The sequence below is a fragment of the Hyalella azteca genome, unplaced genomic scaffold (assembly GCF_000764305.2).
Source record: "Hyalella azteca isolate HAZT.00-mixed unplaced genomic scaffold, Hazt_2.0.2 contig2413, whole genome shotgun sequence".
In the NCBI taxonomy this organism is placed as follows: domain Eukaryota; kingdom Metazoa; phylum Arthropoda; class Malacostraca; order Amphipoda; family Hyalellidae; genus Hyalella; species Hyalella azteca.
The window spans coordinates 24455-43100 of NW_025932689.1; the positions used below are offsets into that span (position 1 = coordinate 24455).

General features: G+C 44.8%; 1 protein-coding gene across 1 annotated transcript; it reads right to left on the reverse strand.

Moving 5' to 3' along the window:
• Positions 1-8008: 8008 nt before the first annotated feature.
• On the reverse strand, positions 8009-14686 carry LOC125179525. Its single transcript, XM_047885559.1, has 4 exons — positions 14512-14686; positions 13854-14013; positions 9484-9609; positions 8009-8716 (listed from the first exon to the last, which is right to left on the reverse strand). Exons 1-4 carry the CDS (start codon positions 14684-14686, stop codon positions 8470-8472), a joined length of 708 nt encoding a protein of 235 aa, XP_047741515.1. The 3' UTR covers positions 8009-8469.
• Between the last annotated feature and the right edge of the window lie 3960 nt (positions 14687-18646).

Below are 18646 nucleotides of genomic sequence, written 5' to 3' on the forward strand. Positions count from 1 at the left end.
TGTAAAACATTTGATAAAAACGGCGAAACGATTTATTTTCACGGGGCGACAGTCCACTAGAACGCCAGTGGGACCGTTTTTTCACCGTTTTTTCTAAGTGTACTAGTGGCAAGCAGTCACTACTTAGGGGCAGGCAGTCACTACTAACGGTAAACAGACACTACACCGAGAGAAAAAAATCCCCTGTTTTGAAACACTTGGGTGTTTCAAATCCTCCCCGAGTGATCGTGTCCAAACCGAAACACCCAAGTGTTTTTAAAACGTTCAGGTGTCTCAAAATATGTGATTTTGAGACACATAGGCGTTTTTATGTTAGAACACTAAAGTATACGGAAAATGAGACCTTCTTTTCAGAATCTCTGCAATATCCTTGTCCAGTTTTCAGCACCAGATGAAATTATTTTAACAATTTCTACTCCTCCGGTCGATCCCAGTCTAATCCATGGCCGCCTCCCTATCAAAATAATGAAAACTATATTTCTCCGTCTCTATCTGATTTGAACGCTTTTCTCTTTCACAGCGGAATTAGTCACATATCCATTCTTTTATACTCGTATTCATTATACAATTAAATCGGTATGTACAATCATCATGAAACTACACTCTTTGCTCTCACCTTAGTGGGGTGATGCTCTCATTGGGCCATCAAATACTCGTGATAAAAGTGATAATACAATAATTTGCATTAAAATAATCGTTCGTGTGGTAGCAAAAGGGAAATTTTATATTAAATTGTGCTGTTTATGCATTCATTCTCATCATATTTTACCACGTTTTTCTTAGCTCGCTTTCGTGTCTGTGATGATCAAATCTTGCAATCGATATTTCACCAACCTTCCCATTAGCTAGCGCTCTGAAACTTTTAGGGAAGCTCAGCTCCCGATAACAATACAATAATCAATAATTTGTTGCACGTTTCCAGGCGTATAAACTCTAAAGGAACTCACAAGCAGGGGTTGGAACTTTTAATGAAGACACGGCCCGGCAGTCACCACGAGCTACGTGTCACTGCCCCCACTGCCGCGGTGCCAAGATCACTGACGCCACAACTTGACGGGGCGCGCGTGGCACTTGGTGTTCGGTTGCTAACAACCGACGCTACTAATCAATGTTTCCAAGCAAGGAATCGCTCGCAACTTGACTTGGCACCATATAAGCGCTGAGATATATATGATATGACCATATATTATCACCACCATATGGTATGGAAGTCATTATATGTACTTCAAAGGCATGTACTTACGGCCATTTTCGGCTTACACAGGCAGGCGATTGAGTGCTCGAAAACAAGCTCGATTGGCATGAGAATGTCGCTCCAATTTTTACAACAATTCTTTGTAACTTTACTTCTTCTTGTTTGTTTCTTGGTTTGCTATAAATTTTATAATTGATATTTAACACACTTCTAAATCCGGAATTTTGCAACTTACATAAAATCGGAGACAATGCAGAATCAATTTGCAGAATAAATAATTAAAATGGTATATACTAAAAATAGTAAAAAACAATATTTTTAATATTTAAAAATAAGATTGGAAATTCGTTGTACATGTGTAACATCGGAGAAATTGGCTTCTTTAGATGTGTTGTCTTTAAAATGTAATTTTTAAACGCATATTATTATTAATTTAATTTTAACTCCCAATAGAAAAGTTTCCACAAAAAATTTAGTGTTTTTAATTAATGTGCACGGAGCGGCTTAAAGAAACCGCTCAAATTAATATAAAAATTAATAGATTATTATAAGATTTCATTACATATTAAATGATTAAAGAAAAGTTACCACAAAAACCAAACAGAACCACTGCTATTAATACAAAAGGTCTGACCGCGCTTCTACGTATGTCCCACACATCGTCCACATTCCCACTGCGAGGTACAGGTTCTACCGCTCATGGAGAAGTGGTAGAGGTGATACGGTTGGTCCTTTGCCTCGAAACTAAACTTATTGCGGGCCGCAGGTAATACCCTGGTCCTAATGATCCTGTATCAAATCCTTGTATCAAAGCAAGACTTTTCAATATGATCGAAAATTCAAGACACAAATCTTGAACGTATCCCATTTCTCTCACTTCATTGCACATTTATTAAACGTATATGAAACGTATGAAACATGATTCAAGAACAGGTTGTATTCATTAGGATAATGATTGATACGTCGGACATGATCTGTTGAAGGCACAATTTTTTTGATTTTGTAGGATTAAGACAAAAAGTTTCACTCATATTTATCCGAAGACTAGATTAGCAAATTTCTCAAATTGTTAATTCAGCAAACAACTCAATTTTGTCTTAACTAAATATCATTAAGGAGGTAGCAAGAAATAAATAACTATAAATAGATCACCGTATGCGCAACTCGAGTTCTGATTGGTTTACGTCACTCTCAAAACACCACACTATGCGCCAGCAATGATGAAACGTCACAAACTGTTGCCATATTTATTTAAAAGCCTTTAGGATTCAAATCTTCAAAATTGCTGAATTCTGACACTGTGTGTGACTAAATGCGGCATATTGCGAGACTAATTCCGACCGCTTTAAAATCGTAATTCATAATTCCGACACCCTGTGTTGGTAGTCCGACACCCTGTGTCGGAATTAATTTTTATGTGTCTAAAACCGTCTCTTAAATCAATCATCTATTTATTTATTTACCACTTAAAATCAGCAAATACAAGTATACTTAAAGGATTCCTAATATATTCACAGCCTTATTTAAAAGTCTCAAACCATAATATTATTTCTACACAATCAGTTTATCACTATTTAGTAGAGCAAGGTCAACTATCAACTTTCAAACGTGTTTCAATGTTCTCACTAGTTGACTTGGACTTTCGCTCTGCGGATCTTAACATTTTCTTGCTAGACCTAATGTTTTGCGGAAATCTGGCGCGCAATAGTATGACGTCACTATTTCAACCATCTACGCATGCGTGGAACTAAGACCGAGCTTAATATAAAGGAAAAAGTTGAGGGGTGTCGGAATTACCCACAGTGTCGGAATATGGTGCGTTTACCCTAGTCGCCATTCAGCACCAGCCTGTAGAGCAGCAATATTTTGTCTCGCAATATTGTCATATTTTTTTGAGATATTGGCGTCTAGCTCAAAATATTGGCGTCTTTATCATGACACCTGAATTGCCACTACATGAAATCTTTTCAAATACATATTAAAGTAATCAACCCGTTTTGGGGACTATTAAAAAACTTTTTCATATATTAAAATGGAATTTACAAAGATTTTACTGAGCCGAGTGGAGTGACGTCATGTTTGAGTCATGATTTGATTTTCATGAACTGCGTTGGGATTGGATAACATCAAATAGTGCCCTCATTACTCTGACATGCTTTTTGACAACACCCAGCGGGTCAGGCTACCTGGCACAGGTAGCCTGACCCGGATGCTGCGCGTTCGACGCGCTTTCCTGACCGGTTCTCCGGTCAGGAGCACGGGTGCTCATGCACCGGAGCGATGAGCAACATCGCGCTCCGATGCTCGTGTAAAATTCCACTCGCGGTGCGTGGGGCGCGAAAGGCAATGTTAGCCTAATATTATAGTTTTAAAACCATAATGTAAATGTTTTTATGGTTTTAAATCATAATATAAAGATTTTTCATGATTTCAAAACCATAATATAAGGAGTTTTCATGGTTTTAAAAACCATAATACAAGTGCTTTTCATGGTTTTAAAACCATAATGCAAGGGTTTTTCATGGTTTTGAAACCATAGTTTAAGGCATTTTCATGATTTTAAACCATAATATAAGAGGTTTTCATGGTTTTATAACCATAATATAAGGGGTATTCATGGGTTCTAAACCATAATAAAAGACTGTTTCCGTCCAAAACTCGTTCGAAGCTACCCTCTCGTTTAGCCACGTAGAAGAATTACGCTCTGGCACTGGGATTAGAAGTGATTCCCCACTGGGGTTAGGTGAAGTCAGGACCAGGTTCTGTTGATGATAGCTGATTGCTGAGGCCCACTGGGGGTTAGGTCAAGTCAGGAACAGGTCCGGTTAGTGTGATTCCCCACTGGTCAAGTCAGGAACAGGTCCGGTTAGTGTGATTCCACACTGGGGTTAGGTCAAGTCGGGAACAGGTTCTGTCAGTGATAACTGATAGCTCAATCCCACTAGGGTTATGTCAAGTCTGTAACAGGTTCGGTTAGTGTTTATCCCCACTGAGGTTAGGTCAAGTCAGGAATAGATTCCTTAGTGATAGCCGGTTGCCAAGGCCCACTAGGGTTAGGTCAAGTCAGGAAGAGGCTAAGTTTCGTTGAGGCGTTGTGGGTCATTGACTTTTTTTTGGCCGAGTGTAAATAAAAGACTAATTTTGCTTTAGATAGATTTGTTATCTAAAGCGAATGAGACACGTTGTGAGATGTGTGTTCAGGTAAAGAATAAAGGAATCTATGGTAATAGAAGTAAAATATGGTAATAAAGAAAGAGTTAGGGGGGGGTTTTGAGTAGGTACATCTGGTTGACTGGGCTGATAAGTGGCAGCTGCGTTTCAACGCTGACAAATGTAAAGTTATCCACCTTGGCAAGAATAATGAACAACAAGATTACAGTATGAGAAGACACGGTTGCAACGACAGAGTGATGATGTCGAAGTCGACAATGGAAAAAGATTTAGGAGTTAATGTCGACAATGAGTTGAAATTTTCTAAGCATATTGAAGGACAAGTTAATAAAGCCAATAAACGACTTGGACTTATCAGACGTTCTTTCTAGTTCCTAGATGCAGAAGCGATGAAGCAGTTGTTTGTTGCTGTCGTACGCCCGAACCTAGAGTTTGGAAACGTCGTGTGGTACCGAAATTTGAAAAGGACAAAAATTTAATAGAGAGTGTTCAAAGACGCGCAACAAGGATAGTTCCGGGCTTGAAAGGTAAGTCCTATGAGGAAAGATTAAAGATTATGAAGCTTCCAAGCCTCACTTATCGACGTCTGCGTGGGGACCTCATTGAAGCATACAAGTATACTCATGGCTTATACAAGATCCCAGAAGGATTACTAGAATTTGAAACAAGAACCAACACCAGGGGCCACGGCTATAAACTAAAAAAATTGCTTCTAACTCATCCATGCGACAACATTTCTTCTCGCTTCGAGTCGCCGACATGTGGAACAGCCTCCCTGATAGCAACGTTGACGCTCCGAGTATGAACACCTTCAAAAACAGACAAGACGAAGCTATGCAGGAGCATATGTTCAGTCTTAAAATGCCTAGCAAATTACGGACCAGGCAATAAGTCCAGACGAAGCTATGCCGGAGCATATGTTCAGTCTTAAAATGCCTAGCAAATTACGGACCAGGCAATAAGTCCAGCAGCTATCTCAATCAAACGTCGGCTATGGAAAGATCGGGTTCCAAAGGCCGGATATCTTGTGAATCAAGTCACGAAAAGTTCAAGAATCGGCAACAGGCCATGGGCCTATTTCTACAATGCCGACACTTCTATTCTATTCTATAATGTTTATACAAACCGTAAAGGATCAAATTCATAATTACTCGTAAATGATTACTATTTCAGAACAATGATATCAACAATGCTATTTTCACCAATTATATATTCAAATACTTGCTGATTCATGATTATGTGATTAGTTTTAGAGGTTATTTGACGTTGTCGAACAGATATTTTCGAAAAGTTATCATAAGTTATTCACGTCTCTTCGGTGTGTATGTGATCTTCCCTAAGTTACATCTTCATAGATTGCATCTCGAGTGTTGTAGTGCAAGGGTAGTGAATTATATAAACATAGACGTATTGACCCATCATCGTTTAGTTATGATGAACATTGAAATGCGGTTAGCTCATTATTTAATCTCGCGAATTGTATTTATGGTCTCTAAAATAATTAAATCGTGTACGTGTATTGCTTTTAACAATTTTGTAAACACAACATTAATAGATCGTATTAATATTATTTCGTATGGATAATGACTTCCTGGTATTTAGTATATAACGTTTAGTTTATATTTCATCTGTAATAAGATAGTAAGCCAAGCTTTTGCGGTGATTCGTGTGCCATTCATTCATACTTTGTCCGAATTTCCTCAGACTTTTACATTTGGTCATCTGAAATAATCAGGTCGTACAGAGTTCGATTTTACGTGTATTTTGAGATTCGTTATCCCGTCATCCCCCATCCCTTGCATCCCAATCAGGTTAATAGTTCACAACTTAAAGAATTACATTTGAGAGCTTTATTTATCATGAATTTCAAGTTTTATATCAGAAGGAATCGTTTCAAGATATTATAAGGATTTGCAATTAAAAAGTAATAATCTGATTGACAATTTGCTCTTTACCATAGTTCTTACCGCGTACTGCACTGAACTTCGATTTCCCCATCAGAAATGCAATGTTACTCCCAGATAATAACATGCAGGTACATGGTGTATAACCTATTATCTTTCATATGCACCAAAAAATAACTCATATATATATTTACGTTGGAGCGTTCCTAAGAAATGAATGCCCAACGTTTCATGAATATTGGATGGGTGAGCTTAAAATAAGAAATTTACAGCATTTAATAGTGTCTACTGAAATATTTTTTCATCTGCAGATACTAATACTTTTTGATCTTAGATCAAAATTATGTTTCACTCATTACTGGTTCATTCTTATATTTATCTCGCGATTGAGGCATGAATTATTTACGCAATAACTTTTATAATAAAATGTGAGAAAATACGTAGCTACACCGACAACTAATGCGTTACCATAATTAAGCAATAATCGGTTGTACAAATGAACTGGGTCAGGCCCAACTGAAAGCCGGGCGATGTTATTGCTAGCATCGTCGCTAAGAAGTAAGCAAATGACGACGAATGTATTTTGCGCTCGGTTAGTGACAGCAGGCAAAGCAAAGCGAGTTGCTGTGAATGCGACAGTACCGTGGATCGCCACTCTAAATCTGCTAATCAAACTAACTTACGAGTTGGTTAATTCGCTCGTGAATACTCTGTCTATTGTTAGTTATAACATGAGTCCTACATACTTTTATAAGCTTGTTAACAATTATGGTGATAATATATTGTAGGGAAAGCTTTAATAATGAGGCATTTAAGGGACCGTTTTGGTTATAAATAAAAAATTTTGGCTTTTCCGTTTTTCGGCTCATTTTGTAGCTGCTGAGAAGGCGTGCAGCAAACCGCATGTCTGTGCGTGGTCTACATTTTGCGATAAGCAATTTCAAAAATATATAAAATGAATATTGGTTAACAATATGAACAAGGATTACTTTAAGTTAAATCTGTATGTATATAGATCATTACTCTCGTAAATTGTAAAGTGTTTGCACCCGTTTGAAAGTTACAAACAAGACGCGCTCAACAAAGGTGAGCAATAATTTTTTTCAAAACTACCTCACGCAATAATTTTTGCGTGAGGTAGTTATGAACTATTATAAAATAACTATTTTACAATAATGTTTACAAATTTTCACCTGAAAATGGTATTTATGGATCATTACTTGCGTTAATTGCAAAGTGTTTGCACTCGTTTGAAAGCTACAAACGATGCGCGTTCAAGAAAGCAAGTATCACGGATGTACATGGAGTAATTTTTGCGTAATGCAGTTTTAAACTTACATAAAATGAACATTTATAAATATATGTATATAAATATCACAAAAGTCACATATATATATATATATATTATATATTATTCACGTTAAACTTGGCATGAATAAGTCTGAAGACGCTTGCTGGTACCCTAAAGCTAACTGGCAATGGGAAAGCTTGGGCAATAATATCAAGAAATTTTCTTGGCATATCCTCCTTTTATCAATAAATTTTACTTAATTGGTTTCACTGAACAATCAAAATTTCCAAAATGCGCCATTTTAAAAATCTATCTCCTTCTACGATTTTCAAGCTACAGCAAAGAAAGATATACCAAACGATTTGTAAAGAAAATCACTAGAAACCAACCGATAATTTTTTATTTCATTATAGTTTGGGTTATATATTGGAAAAAAGGGGTTGGGGTTATTGTTAATAGAAATTAATTGTTATAGGAAAATTTGAAATTTTAGGGACGATCTTGGAATATCCTCCCTCCTTCCCAAACAAATTCGAAATTGCAAAAATGATCAGATGGACTTTAGATACGGCCTTTACGAATCGAATGATATGCCTCTCGATGTCGTCGCATGCATACTGAATAAGGAGATAAACTTCTACAGTACCTCCTTTTTTCGCCGTTTAATGTTCCTCGTCCTAGTGTTCCTCGTCCGAGTGTTCCTCGTCCTACTGTTACTCGTCCGAGTGTTCCTCGTCCTAGTGTTCCTCGTCCTAGTGTTCCTCGTCCTAGTGTTCCTCGTCCTACTGTTACTCGTCCGAGTGTTCCTCGTCCTAGTGTTCCTCGTCCTAGTGTTCCTCGTCCTAGTGTTCCTCGTCCTAGTGTTCCTCGTCCTAGTGCTCTTCGTCCGTGTGTTCCTCGTCCTACTGTTACTCGTCCGAGTGCTCTTCATCGGAGTGCTCTTCTCCCGAGTGCTCTTCATCGGAGTGCTCTTCATCCGAGCTTCGTACCTCGAAGCGACTCGAGACGCCGTAGAAGCCCAGAAGTCGCGTTAGAAGCGGGAGTCGCTGTAGGCGCTGGTGTCGCTTTAGCGACTCCAGGGCGCAGTCACTAGGCACCGCTGGTCCCCCCTGGGGCACGCTGTCCGTGATGAAGAGGACAACACCTCCTTCCTTCCTGTGGGAGTGCGGCAATGAATATCCTGCGCGGCACGTGGCATGCCAGCAGCCGCCACCATGTGTGGCGCTATCATAGGACGACAAATGGAAACCAGTGAAAGAGCGTCATCATCTTATCAATAATATATTAAAGATGAGATGATTATCATGTATATATTAATTCAATATAATCATATAATGATTAATTAATATATTGCAATAATTATAATATAGGATTAGAATAATGTATAATTTTATTATCGTAAATAAAATATATAAAGTATTATTTATAATACAATTGGGATCTAAATATACTATAATATATTAAAATATAACATATTATAAAGCAATCTATAATATATATTACATTATTTTATATTGTGTTATTTTACAATATGGCACTATATTATATTATATTAAATTACATTATATTAGATATAATAATTAATTCTATATATTCCTATATGACTAAAGAATAAAGAACTAAAATATGTATAATTAACAAGAATATCGGATTAAGATATAGGATAACAATAATGATAGCATATCATTATTCCTACATGATGTTAAATGATGTTTACCGTGATGATGACGCTGTGTCCAATGATTGGTCGCCATCTGAGCTTGCGGTCTATTAGGATTGGCGCCATTTTGTTTCATATTACGGTGGACATCAGTGACAACTACACATCAATACAGTCACTGTAATTTACATATGAGAATATCATTTATCGTTCAGTGATATAGTAATATTGGCCCACAGTTCAGTTGCCGCCGTCCACTCACTCGTCAACCTCGGCGCGCGTGTCGCCCCAGCCGTCCGTCCTGATGCCCTCGTCTCTCAGCTTCTGCAGCAGCGGCGGCAGCTCCGCGCCCCGCAGCCTGCAGTCAGGCAGCAACAGCCTAACGAACCTGGGCACACAAACTTCAGTGTCAGTCCCCGGACGCTCAAACTACAGTGTCATTACCTCAGACGCATAAACTGCAGTGTAATTCCCAAAGACGCACAAACTGCAGTGACATTCCCCCAGACGAACAATCTGCAGTGTCATTCCCCAGACACACAATCTGCAATGTCATTCCCCTAGACGCACAAACTGCAGTCTCATCCCCCAGACGCACAAACTGCGGTGTCATTCCCCAGACGCACAAATGGCAGTGTTATTCCCCCAGACACAGAAACTGCAGTGTCATTCCACCAGACAAACACAGGGCAGTGTCATTCCACCAGACACACTATTTTCAGTGTCATTCCGAAGAATCACAAGCTGTAGTGTTGTTGTTGTTCGTTGCAACCGTCACGCTCGCCGGGGGAGGGAGGCTCTGGTGGTGGCCGGGGGACAGGCACCGGAAGAGGGTGAGATGGGCGAAGGCAGAGAGGGTGGCCAGGAAAGCCGCTGCCTCCACGGGGCTGTCCCACAGTGATGAGACGCTGAGAGACTTGGGGAAGGCGGGGCAGGCGAAGAGGTGCTGTACGGACTGGAGGGGATCCCTGCACTCATGGCAAGCTGAGCTAGAGGAGCGTCCGATCCTGGCGGAATATGACATCAGGGAGCTGCAGTGTCTCGAGCGGAGCTGGGATAGTGCCGAGCGATAGGGGCGAGGGAGTGAGGCCTCTACTGATGCAATCGGCGGTGGCGGGGCTGCGAGGGCGGCGTTTATGGCGTCAGTGGCCGAAACGCGGGAGGCGATTTCTCTGCGGAGGGACCGCTTGGCCTCTCCGTAGGCACAGGCAGGCATTATGCCATTTTCCAAAAATGGTGTGACCTGGAGACCGAACCTTGACTAGATGGAGGCTTTCATGGGGCGGTCCCCGGGGGGAGCAGAAACGATGCGGAATGAGGTATGGGAGGGCTGGAGGGCGCTGGCGAGGAACTGGGCACAAGCCAGATCCAGATGCGCGGATAATGGGAGGACGCCGGTCTACTGGTGAAGTTGGGCGATCAGGGCCATTTTGAGGCAGCCGATGGCTAATCTCAATGGGGTTTTTGTATTGTCTACAGGCTGGCAACTGCTGTACGTGAGGCAACAGGGTACCAGATGGGGGCCGCGTAGTTGAGGATAGGGCGCGTGATGGTTCGGTAGGTGACAATAATGTCCTCCTTGCAGAAGCCCCAGTTGGTACCATCAAGGGCTTTTAGAATGCAAAGAGAACCCGTCGCTTTCGTGGCGATGGCTCTTGCATGAGGGAGAATGTGAAGTGCGTATCCCAGGTGACGCCCAGGATTTTGGGGGTTTTATCCAGGGGGATGACGCCGTTGCAGATAGTGGCAGCAGGGTGGGATCGAGATTGGTGGGTGTTTGGGGTGAAGAGCGTAACCGAGGACCTTTCAGGAGCCACGCCCAGTTTCTTGGCCGCCGTCCAATCAGAGACGTTCCGAAGGAACACAGCGAGCTCAGCCTCAGCAGCGTTGAGCCTCGGGGACGACACGAAGAAGGTAAGATCGTTCGCATATGAGGCAATGTTGGCGGTCGGCACTGGGATATCGGAGATGAAGTGGTTAAAGAGGGCCGGCGAAATGGCCGAGCCCTGGGGCACTCCGAAGTGGATAGCTCTGAAAGGCGACTGCGTTCTGCATGAGGGAGAGGCAGGATGCCTGCCTGCCTCTAAGGTAGCAGCACAGCCAGCGGACCGGATTATGATGTAGGTGCGAGGCCGCGATCGTGCTCTGAAGGAGAGGGTGGTCGACACTCTCGAAGGCCTTCGAGAGGTCGACTGCAGCGGCGACTGTACGGGCTGGAGGGCGCCGAGAGTTAAAACCCGTCGCGATCTGGTGCGCGAGCGGCCGGAGGGCGGTGACAGTGGAATGCCCCGGCTTGAAACCGTGTTACAAGGGGACGGTGGTAAGAGATCCCGAGATGTAAGATAACACAGGACACTCTAGGATCTTGGCTGCAGGGCAGAAGAGGGAGATAGGGTGGTATGAGGAGCCCTGGTTTCCGGGTTTGCCCGGTTTGAGAATTGGAATAATTATTGAATTTTTCCAAATGGATGGGATAAAGGCTGTGGAAACGGAGATGTTGAAAACATGGGTGAGGAACTGGAGGCCGCGCGGACCGAGGTGCTTAAAATGGAGAACCGTGAGGCCGTCAGGACACCGAGCGGAAGAGTTGTTGACGGCTGCGATGGCGAGCTTGACCATGTCTGGGGGTGAAAGGGGAGAAGTCCCTGTCTAGGGGATGTTGGGCTCGGATTCGACGTATGAGGCGGCGGGTGGAGAGGTTCTGAGAGTGAGGAGCGACCGAAGTGAAAAGCTTGCAGTAGGTGGAGGAGATCTTGCGCTGGGAGGAGAGGGAGTTCCGACCAAATTGAATTGGCTGATTGGGGGGAGGGCGATTCCGCTTTCCGGCTAGGGAGCGAAGGAGATTCCAATGTTTGGATTGGTTGGTACGCCTGCTGCAAGACGCAAGATGTGTTTGCCAGGTGTTCCTGGCATGGACCTGTATGGAGATGACGATTTCCAGGTTGAGTTCTGGGAGCCGGGGCTCAGTTGGGTTGCTCGCCCTAATGGCATCGTTGCTCTATGAGCAGCCGGGTGCTAGGGTTGACTGATGGGGGAAAGTCCTTCCTGAATCCGGCAGGGATATGCTGTCTGGCAGCGGTCTTCAGGACTTCCCTTAAGGTCGACTCTCCGCCACACGAGGTGGGGGGAGGGACCGTCTCAAGCGCCGCTTCGCTGGCTGCCGCGTAGGCGGGCCAGTCAGCTTTTTTAAAGTTGACGTACGAGCGGGCAGCCCGGTGGGTTGGGGAATCAGCAGGGGAAGGGAGATGGATCCGGATGGGCAGGTGGTCCAAGTTGAGGGCGACTTGAGGAGTCCAGGAGGTGCTGAGGAGTAGATGACCGCTGATGATGGCGAGGTCCAGAGAGGAAGGCAGGCCATGGGAGGGAAGGCGGGTATGGGAGTCCTCATTGAAGTAGGCGAGGGAGGAACCAGCGACGAGATCGTCGACTACTGTTCCTCGCGCTGTGGCTCTCTGGTCTTCCGTGTGGGAGATCCAAGAGGGATGATGGGCGTTAAAATCGCCCACTATCAGGCAGTCTCCCGGCATGGAGATAATGTCTGCAAGCTCCGGGGAGTATCCCGGGGGGCAGGAGGAGGCCGGTGGGATGCATACCTTGATGATACAGAGAGGGAAGCCATTAAGAGGAGTGGAGATTTCTATGGCCTCCATGGTGGTGTCGCCGCGTAGGAAAGGAGAGATGTCTCGTCCGGTGTAAGGGACGTCATGGCGGATCAGAATGAGGAGACGGCCACCGTGACCTCCGGGGTGGTCCCTGCGCTCCAGCGCGTATCCGGGGAAGGTAGGGGGCGGGATGCAGCAGATAGCCTGGTCTGTTGGAGACAAGCAACCGCCACGTCATTCTTGGAGAGGTAAGTAGCCAGTTCAACTGCACTGGATTGAATCCCGTCGCAGTTAAACTGGAGAAGGCAGAGGTGGACCGTCTGCACGTAGGACAGATCAAGTCTGCGGAGTAGAGGTGAATGGAGCGAAGGCCGGAGCACCGCTTGTGGGTCCAGGCATTGCACATGGAGCTCAAGAACGAATAACATCGCCTTGTAACCGGGAGGGATCAGACTGAGCAGGTGTGCGGGCCAGGGTTTAGATGGATACGCTGGGTCAGGAGGAGAAGGACGAATAGGAAGAAAAGGTGAGAGGAAAGAAGGGCATAGGGTGCCTCAGGAAAGAGAGGCGGCCAAAGAAGTGGGTAGGGGGAAGGGGAGGCCAATGTTCCCCAACCCTTGGTCGGAAAAATGAAGAAAGGAGCCTCCATCCGGTAGCGATCCGGGCGGGGGGCCTACTGCCGTTTGGCCTGACCCGCGAGTATGCCGGGCATCCGGCCAACGCGCAGGCCAGGGTACCCCCACGACGTAGACGCGGCAGAGATCGGGGGGTGCTACAGATATCTGTAGCACCCCCGATCAGTTGTAGTGTCATTCCCCAGGCGCACAAACTGCAAAGTCATTCCACCAGACGCACAGACTTCGATGCCATTCCCCCAGACGCAAAAACTTCTGTGTCATTCCTCTAGACGCACAAATGTAGGTGTAATTCCCCCAGATGCAGAAACTGCATGTATAGGTATGCCATGTGTAACAAATGGAACTCATTTCCATTATTATATTGTATTATTTATTTCTATTATTATACGCACGTCTTGCAAGGGGGGGCAAGGGAGGTGATGGTGTGGGCCACGGCCCTCCAGCACCCCTCATCCGCCCCCTCCACGTACAGATATGGCGGGAGGGAGGAGGAAGGCAGCGGCCACGTGGGGGAGGAGGGGCCAGGGGGCGGGAAGGGGCGCGTGTACACCTCTGCGCGGGTCAAATAAGACAACATGAAGATAACAGTGACGCAAGATAACAGTGATGCAAGATAACAGTAATGCAGGATAACAATGATGCAAGATAACAGTGATGCAAGAGAGCAGCGGTTTAAGATAAGAGTGACGTATGATAGCAGTGATGCGAGATAACAGAGACGTAAGATAACAGAGATGCAAGATAACAGTTTTGTTCAACTATATATATAAATAATATAATGTACATATACGTAAAATAATATGCATTGGAACAGCATTCAGTATTCTTGCTTAATATACTGTTTATGATCATATTTCTGATACCCATGTAATATATGTAATATTCATTGCTAAATAAATTCAATAGTTTATATTTTGTGATTATCCGTTATATGGTGATTATCCCGGTGAATAATCACAAAACATTACAATAAATAACGACTATACTATTTATAATTGTACGGCGCCCACGGGGCAAAGGGCGCCGCCCCCCGTGCTGGGCAAGACTCACCGAGGCGCCAGACTGTCCTCCCGAGGGCGCTGAGTTCCACGGGCGCCGCCATGCGGATGTGGAGGTCAGCGTCACGGGCCACCGACGCGAGGGCGGCCGCCCCATCGGAGGTGCCCACGCAGCCTCTGAACCTCACCAGCCTCACCCTGTCCCCCAGGAGGTTGAGGGGAGGCATGAATATGACCAACAATCCATTGTAATGGACCAACAATTCATTGTAATGGACCTGCAATCCATTGTAATGGGCCAGCAATGCATTGAAATTGATCAGCAATGCATTGTAATGGCCCAACAATCCATTGTAATAGCCCAGTAATCCATTGTGATGGGCCAGTATTCAATTGTAATGGACCATTAATCCATTGTAATGGGCCTGCAATCCATTGTAATGAACCAGCAATCCGTTGTAATGGACCATCAATCTATTGTAATGGACCAGAAATGCCACCCATGGCATTCGCTAAGAAATTCCGCCCACCCCCCTGCATTTTCCCTCTGCCCCCTCCGCACCTGTATCCATTCCGTCGTCCTGAGGGTTGAACCCGAGAACCCCGATGGCATCATCTTCACCTTCAGGTTCTTACCAGTTTCTTGCCGGCGCCTGCAGGGCTCCAAGGCTTCTTGTCTCTACCTGCAGTGTTCTTACATGCACCTGCAGGTTCATTCCTGCCTCTGCGGGTTCTTGCCTGCACCTGCAGGTTCTTACCTGCATTTTCACGTTCTTACCCGCTCCTGAAGGTTCTTACCTTCACCTATAGGTAAGAATGGACCATAATAATGGAACATCTTACCTGCACCATAATGAAGGAATGGTGGTTACGTTCGGGTAGACGAGACCTCACTGTCTGACCATCGCTTAGTGATAATAATAGCGGTTCCAGCGTTTATTAGACCGTAGGCCTGTCGCCGATTCTTGACATCGCAGAACATTCACAGCATTTTGCGGTCTCGAACTCGCAACGCACTGCTACAATTCTGCTGTGCTTAACCGCCCCGCCTCCTTGCCGATTCTGACCAGAAACTGTCGCACAGAGCTGGGATCGAACCCGCGCCTCTCTGCTCCAATCTTGGTACTCTGAACTTTAACCACTAGGCCACCGTGGTGGAAACGACAATTGGAATTGAAACCCAGCCCAGTTTTATACCCCAAGAGGGACTGGCAGGACTTAACTTCCACAACCGAAGAACGGATTGGGAGGCAATTTGGAATGAAATCGAATGGAGAGTTGAATTTCACTAGATGAACGCAGAGGAAATCTACACAAAACAGTGTGAGAAACTAGCACACGTGTGAGTCATACTCCGAGAAAAACAGGCCCTAAAGTCCGCAGCATTTTGGGAGACCGAAGAATCCTTACGAGAAAACGTAAAAGATTAAATAAACAAATAGCTGAATCCACTAGCGATATGAGGTGACTAATGCTAGTAGATTTGCTCAAGGGAATCGAACTCAGGCTGCAGGACTCGCACAGGATGGAAGAACAAGCCGCTAAAGAGCGAGTTGTTGAGGTCATCAGAAGGAACGCCTAGTATTTGTTTGAATACGCTCAGTCCTTAGCTAAAATAAAGACGCTAATGGGCCCGCTTAAGGATAACGAAGTCATTGTCAGAGAAGACCATGGCGTGTGTGAGTTACTGGGATCACAGTTTGAATCAGTGTTCAGTAGTGTCCGTGCTCATCGATTAAGCTCTACCTGAGGACCGAGTTACGTGACATAGGTCGTCAAGGATAAGTAGGACACATGTGTCTAATAACATATCTTAAATACGGGGTGGTTATGCATTACGATACAGAGGTATAAGCTACGACGTCGACCGTAGGGTCGGAGAATTGAAACGACGCGTTACATCGCGGAGCGCTCATCAACTACTGCGGGGAGGCCTTACTTAAGTTTGCTAGCCCTTATGTAGCATTCTCTTCCGCCCACAACTAAGGTCTTGATCACGTGATCTATCACGTGTCTTCCAGATGCAGATTCATGTCATCAATCTCTATCAGGTCAAGTGAATATCATGTCTCAATTACATGCAATTATGATGATTATAATGAGACGTCAGATTGACACCGGACAGTAGTCAGTAGCCAGATTGACACCGGACATTCTTCTCCGCAAGGGAGGAGAATGAAATTGAAATTCTCCAGGAGCTGCCAGGCGGAAGAGTGCTGGAGAACATTGAGTTTAGGGGAGCGCAGCCGTGCACCACCAATTTTGTGCACCAATAAGCCCTGAATCGAACGCCTTGGATCTCTCCGGACCTACACCAATCAGCCGTGCACCACTCGGCTTTGTCCTCTTCCGGCCCTGACCACCACCTGCCGTGCACCACCAGGCCGCGGATCGAATATGACTTCCGGGCATCGTTAAATTACGTAATTTTACGTCCACCGCATCTGAGGTTAGGTTTCAGATAGCATAGTTCTGTTCCAAAATTTATCGTCCTTCGACAAGTGGCCGTTCGACCGAGGGCTGGTTCGACCCACGGCCTAGATACGGACGGTTTGAAGTGTTGAAGGCTACGTTCCGGAAGGCAGGAATCATGATGGTCCATTACAACCAGGGCAGTGGTGGTCTTCGGCAGGCGACCCGAGTTTGGACCAAAAGATATGGAAATGAGTATCAAAGAAATGGTGACGTTTTCAGCGCCCGATGGAATTCACCATTTCACCAGCACCCTATGGAATTCCGGCAGTACTGTTGAAGAATTGTGTTGGAGCACTGAAGGCCGCACAATGCTCTGGGAAGCCTCGATGATTGAGGGATCTATCCTTGAGGGCCTCAAAGTGGGTCTGATAACGCCAATGCACAAAGGAGGGAGGTCCGAGGGACATACCCCAAACTACAGACCTGTGACCTTGACCGCACATGTGATCAAGGTTTTTGAGGAGGTAGTGGCCAGGTGGCTTGTCCAGTATATGGAAAAGGCTGACTTGTATAATAATGGACAGCATGGTTTCCGGCGTGATCGTTCTTGTTTGTCACAGTTACTGGAGCACCATCGCCGCTTTGTGGCCCAGCTGGAGGAGGGAGCTGGCATGGACGTAGTATACCTAGACTTTGCTATAGTTTCTGACAAAGTTGACCATTGGGTGCTCTTTAGAAAGCTGAGGCTGTTGGGGGGTAGGAGGAACCCTGTTTGGGTGGATCCACAACTTCCTTGGAAATTGAGTATAAGCTGTCTCAATTGGAAACTTGAAATCGAGAGAAGCGAGGGTGAAAAGCGGAGGTCCACAGGGTTCAGTGCTTGGACCGATCCTCTACCTCATCCACATTGCTGATATCCACTCGGAGCTTACACACGCATCTACATCGTCATTTGCAGACGATACAAGAGTGCTGATGAAGATCATAGATGACCTAGACTGCAAGAGGTTACAGAATGACTTGTCGACAATCTACGATTGGGCCCTAGTGAACAATATACAGTTCAACGGCACCAAGTTCGAAGTAATGAGATATCGAGGCCGCACAGATATCGGGAGGCCGCCAGTGGATGCATTGTACCTCGATTTTGCCAAGGCATTTGACAGTGTTCCGCATGAGCGGCTGTTACGTAAAGTGAAGTCTTTGGGAATTGAGGGAAACGTACTCCAATGGATCAGAGATTTTCTAGTAGGTAGACGACAACGTGTCAGTATTAACGGAACCTTGTCAGACTGGGCATCATGCGCAGTGGCGTGCCACAAGGAAGCGTTCTTGGGCCTATTTTGTTCGTTGCTTTTATAAACGATCTGCCAGAAGCAGTGTCCAGCGTGCGCTCCATGTATGCCGACGACACAAAAGTTTATAATTCAGTGAAGAATGCGTCAAATAAAGCGCAATTGCAAGATGATCTTGACAGCTTATTTAACTGGGCTGATACGTGGCAGCTGCGGTTTAATGCTGACAAGTGTAAAGTACTTCAGCTCGAGAAGAATAATGAACAGCAAGATTACAGTATGAGAAGACATGGTTGCAACGAGAGAGTAATGAGTGAAAAGTCTAGTGTGGAAAAAGATCTCGGAGTTTATGTCGACAAGGAGCTAAAATTTTCTAAGCATGTTGAAACGCAAGCTAACTCATCCAACAAACTTCTTGGATTAATCAGACGCTCATACGAGTCCCTAGATGCAGAAGCGATGAAGCAGTTGTTTGTT

Coding starts and splice junctions, on each gene's coding strand:
- LOC125179525 (XM_047885559.1), bottom strand. CDS start 14,686: ATGCCTCCCCTCAACCTCCTGGGGGACAGGGTGAGGCTGGTGAGGTTC. Junction 14,014..14,511: donor GAGGACAGTCTGGCGCCTCG/GTGAGTCTTGCC, acceptor TGACCCGCGCAG/AGGTGTACACGCGCCCCTTC. Junction 9,610..13,853: donor CTTGCCCCCCCTTGCAAGAC/GTGCGTATAATA, acceptor TTGTGTGCCCAG/GTTCGTTAGGCTGTTGCTGC.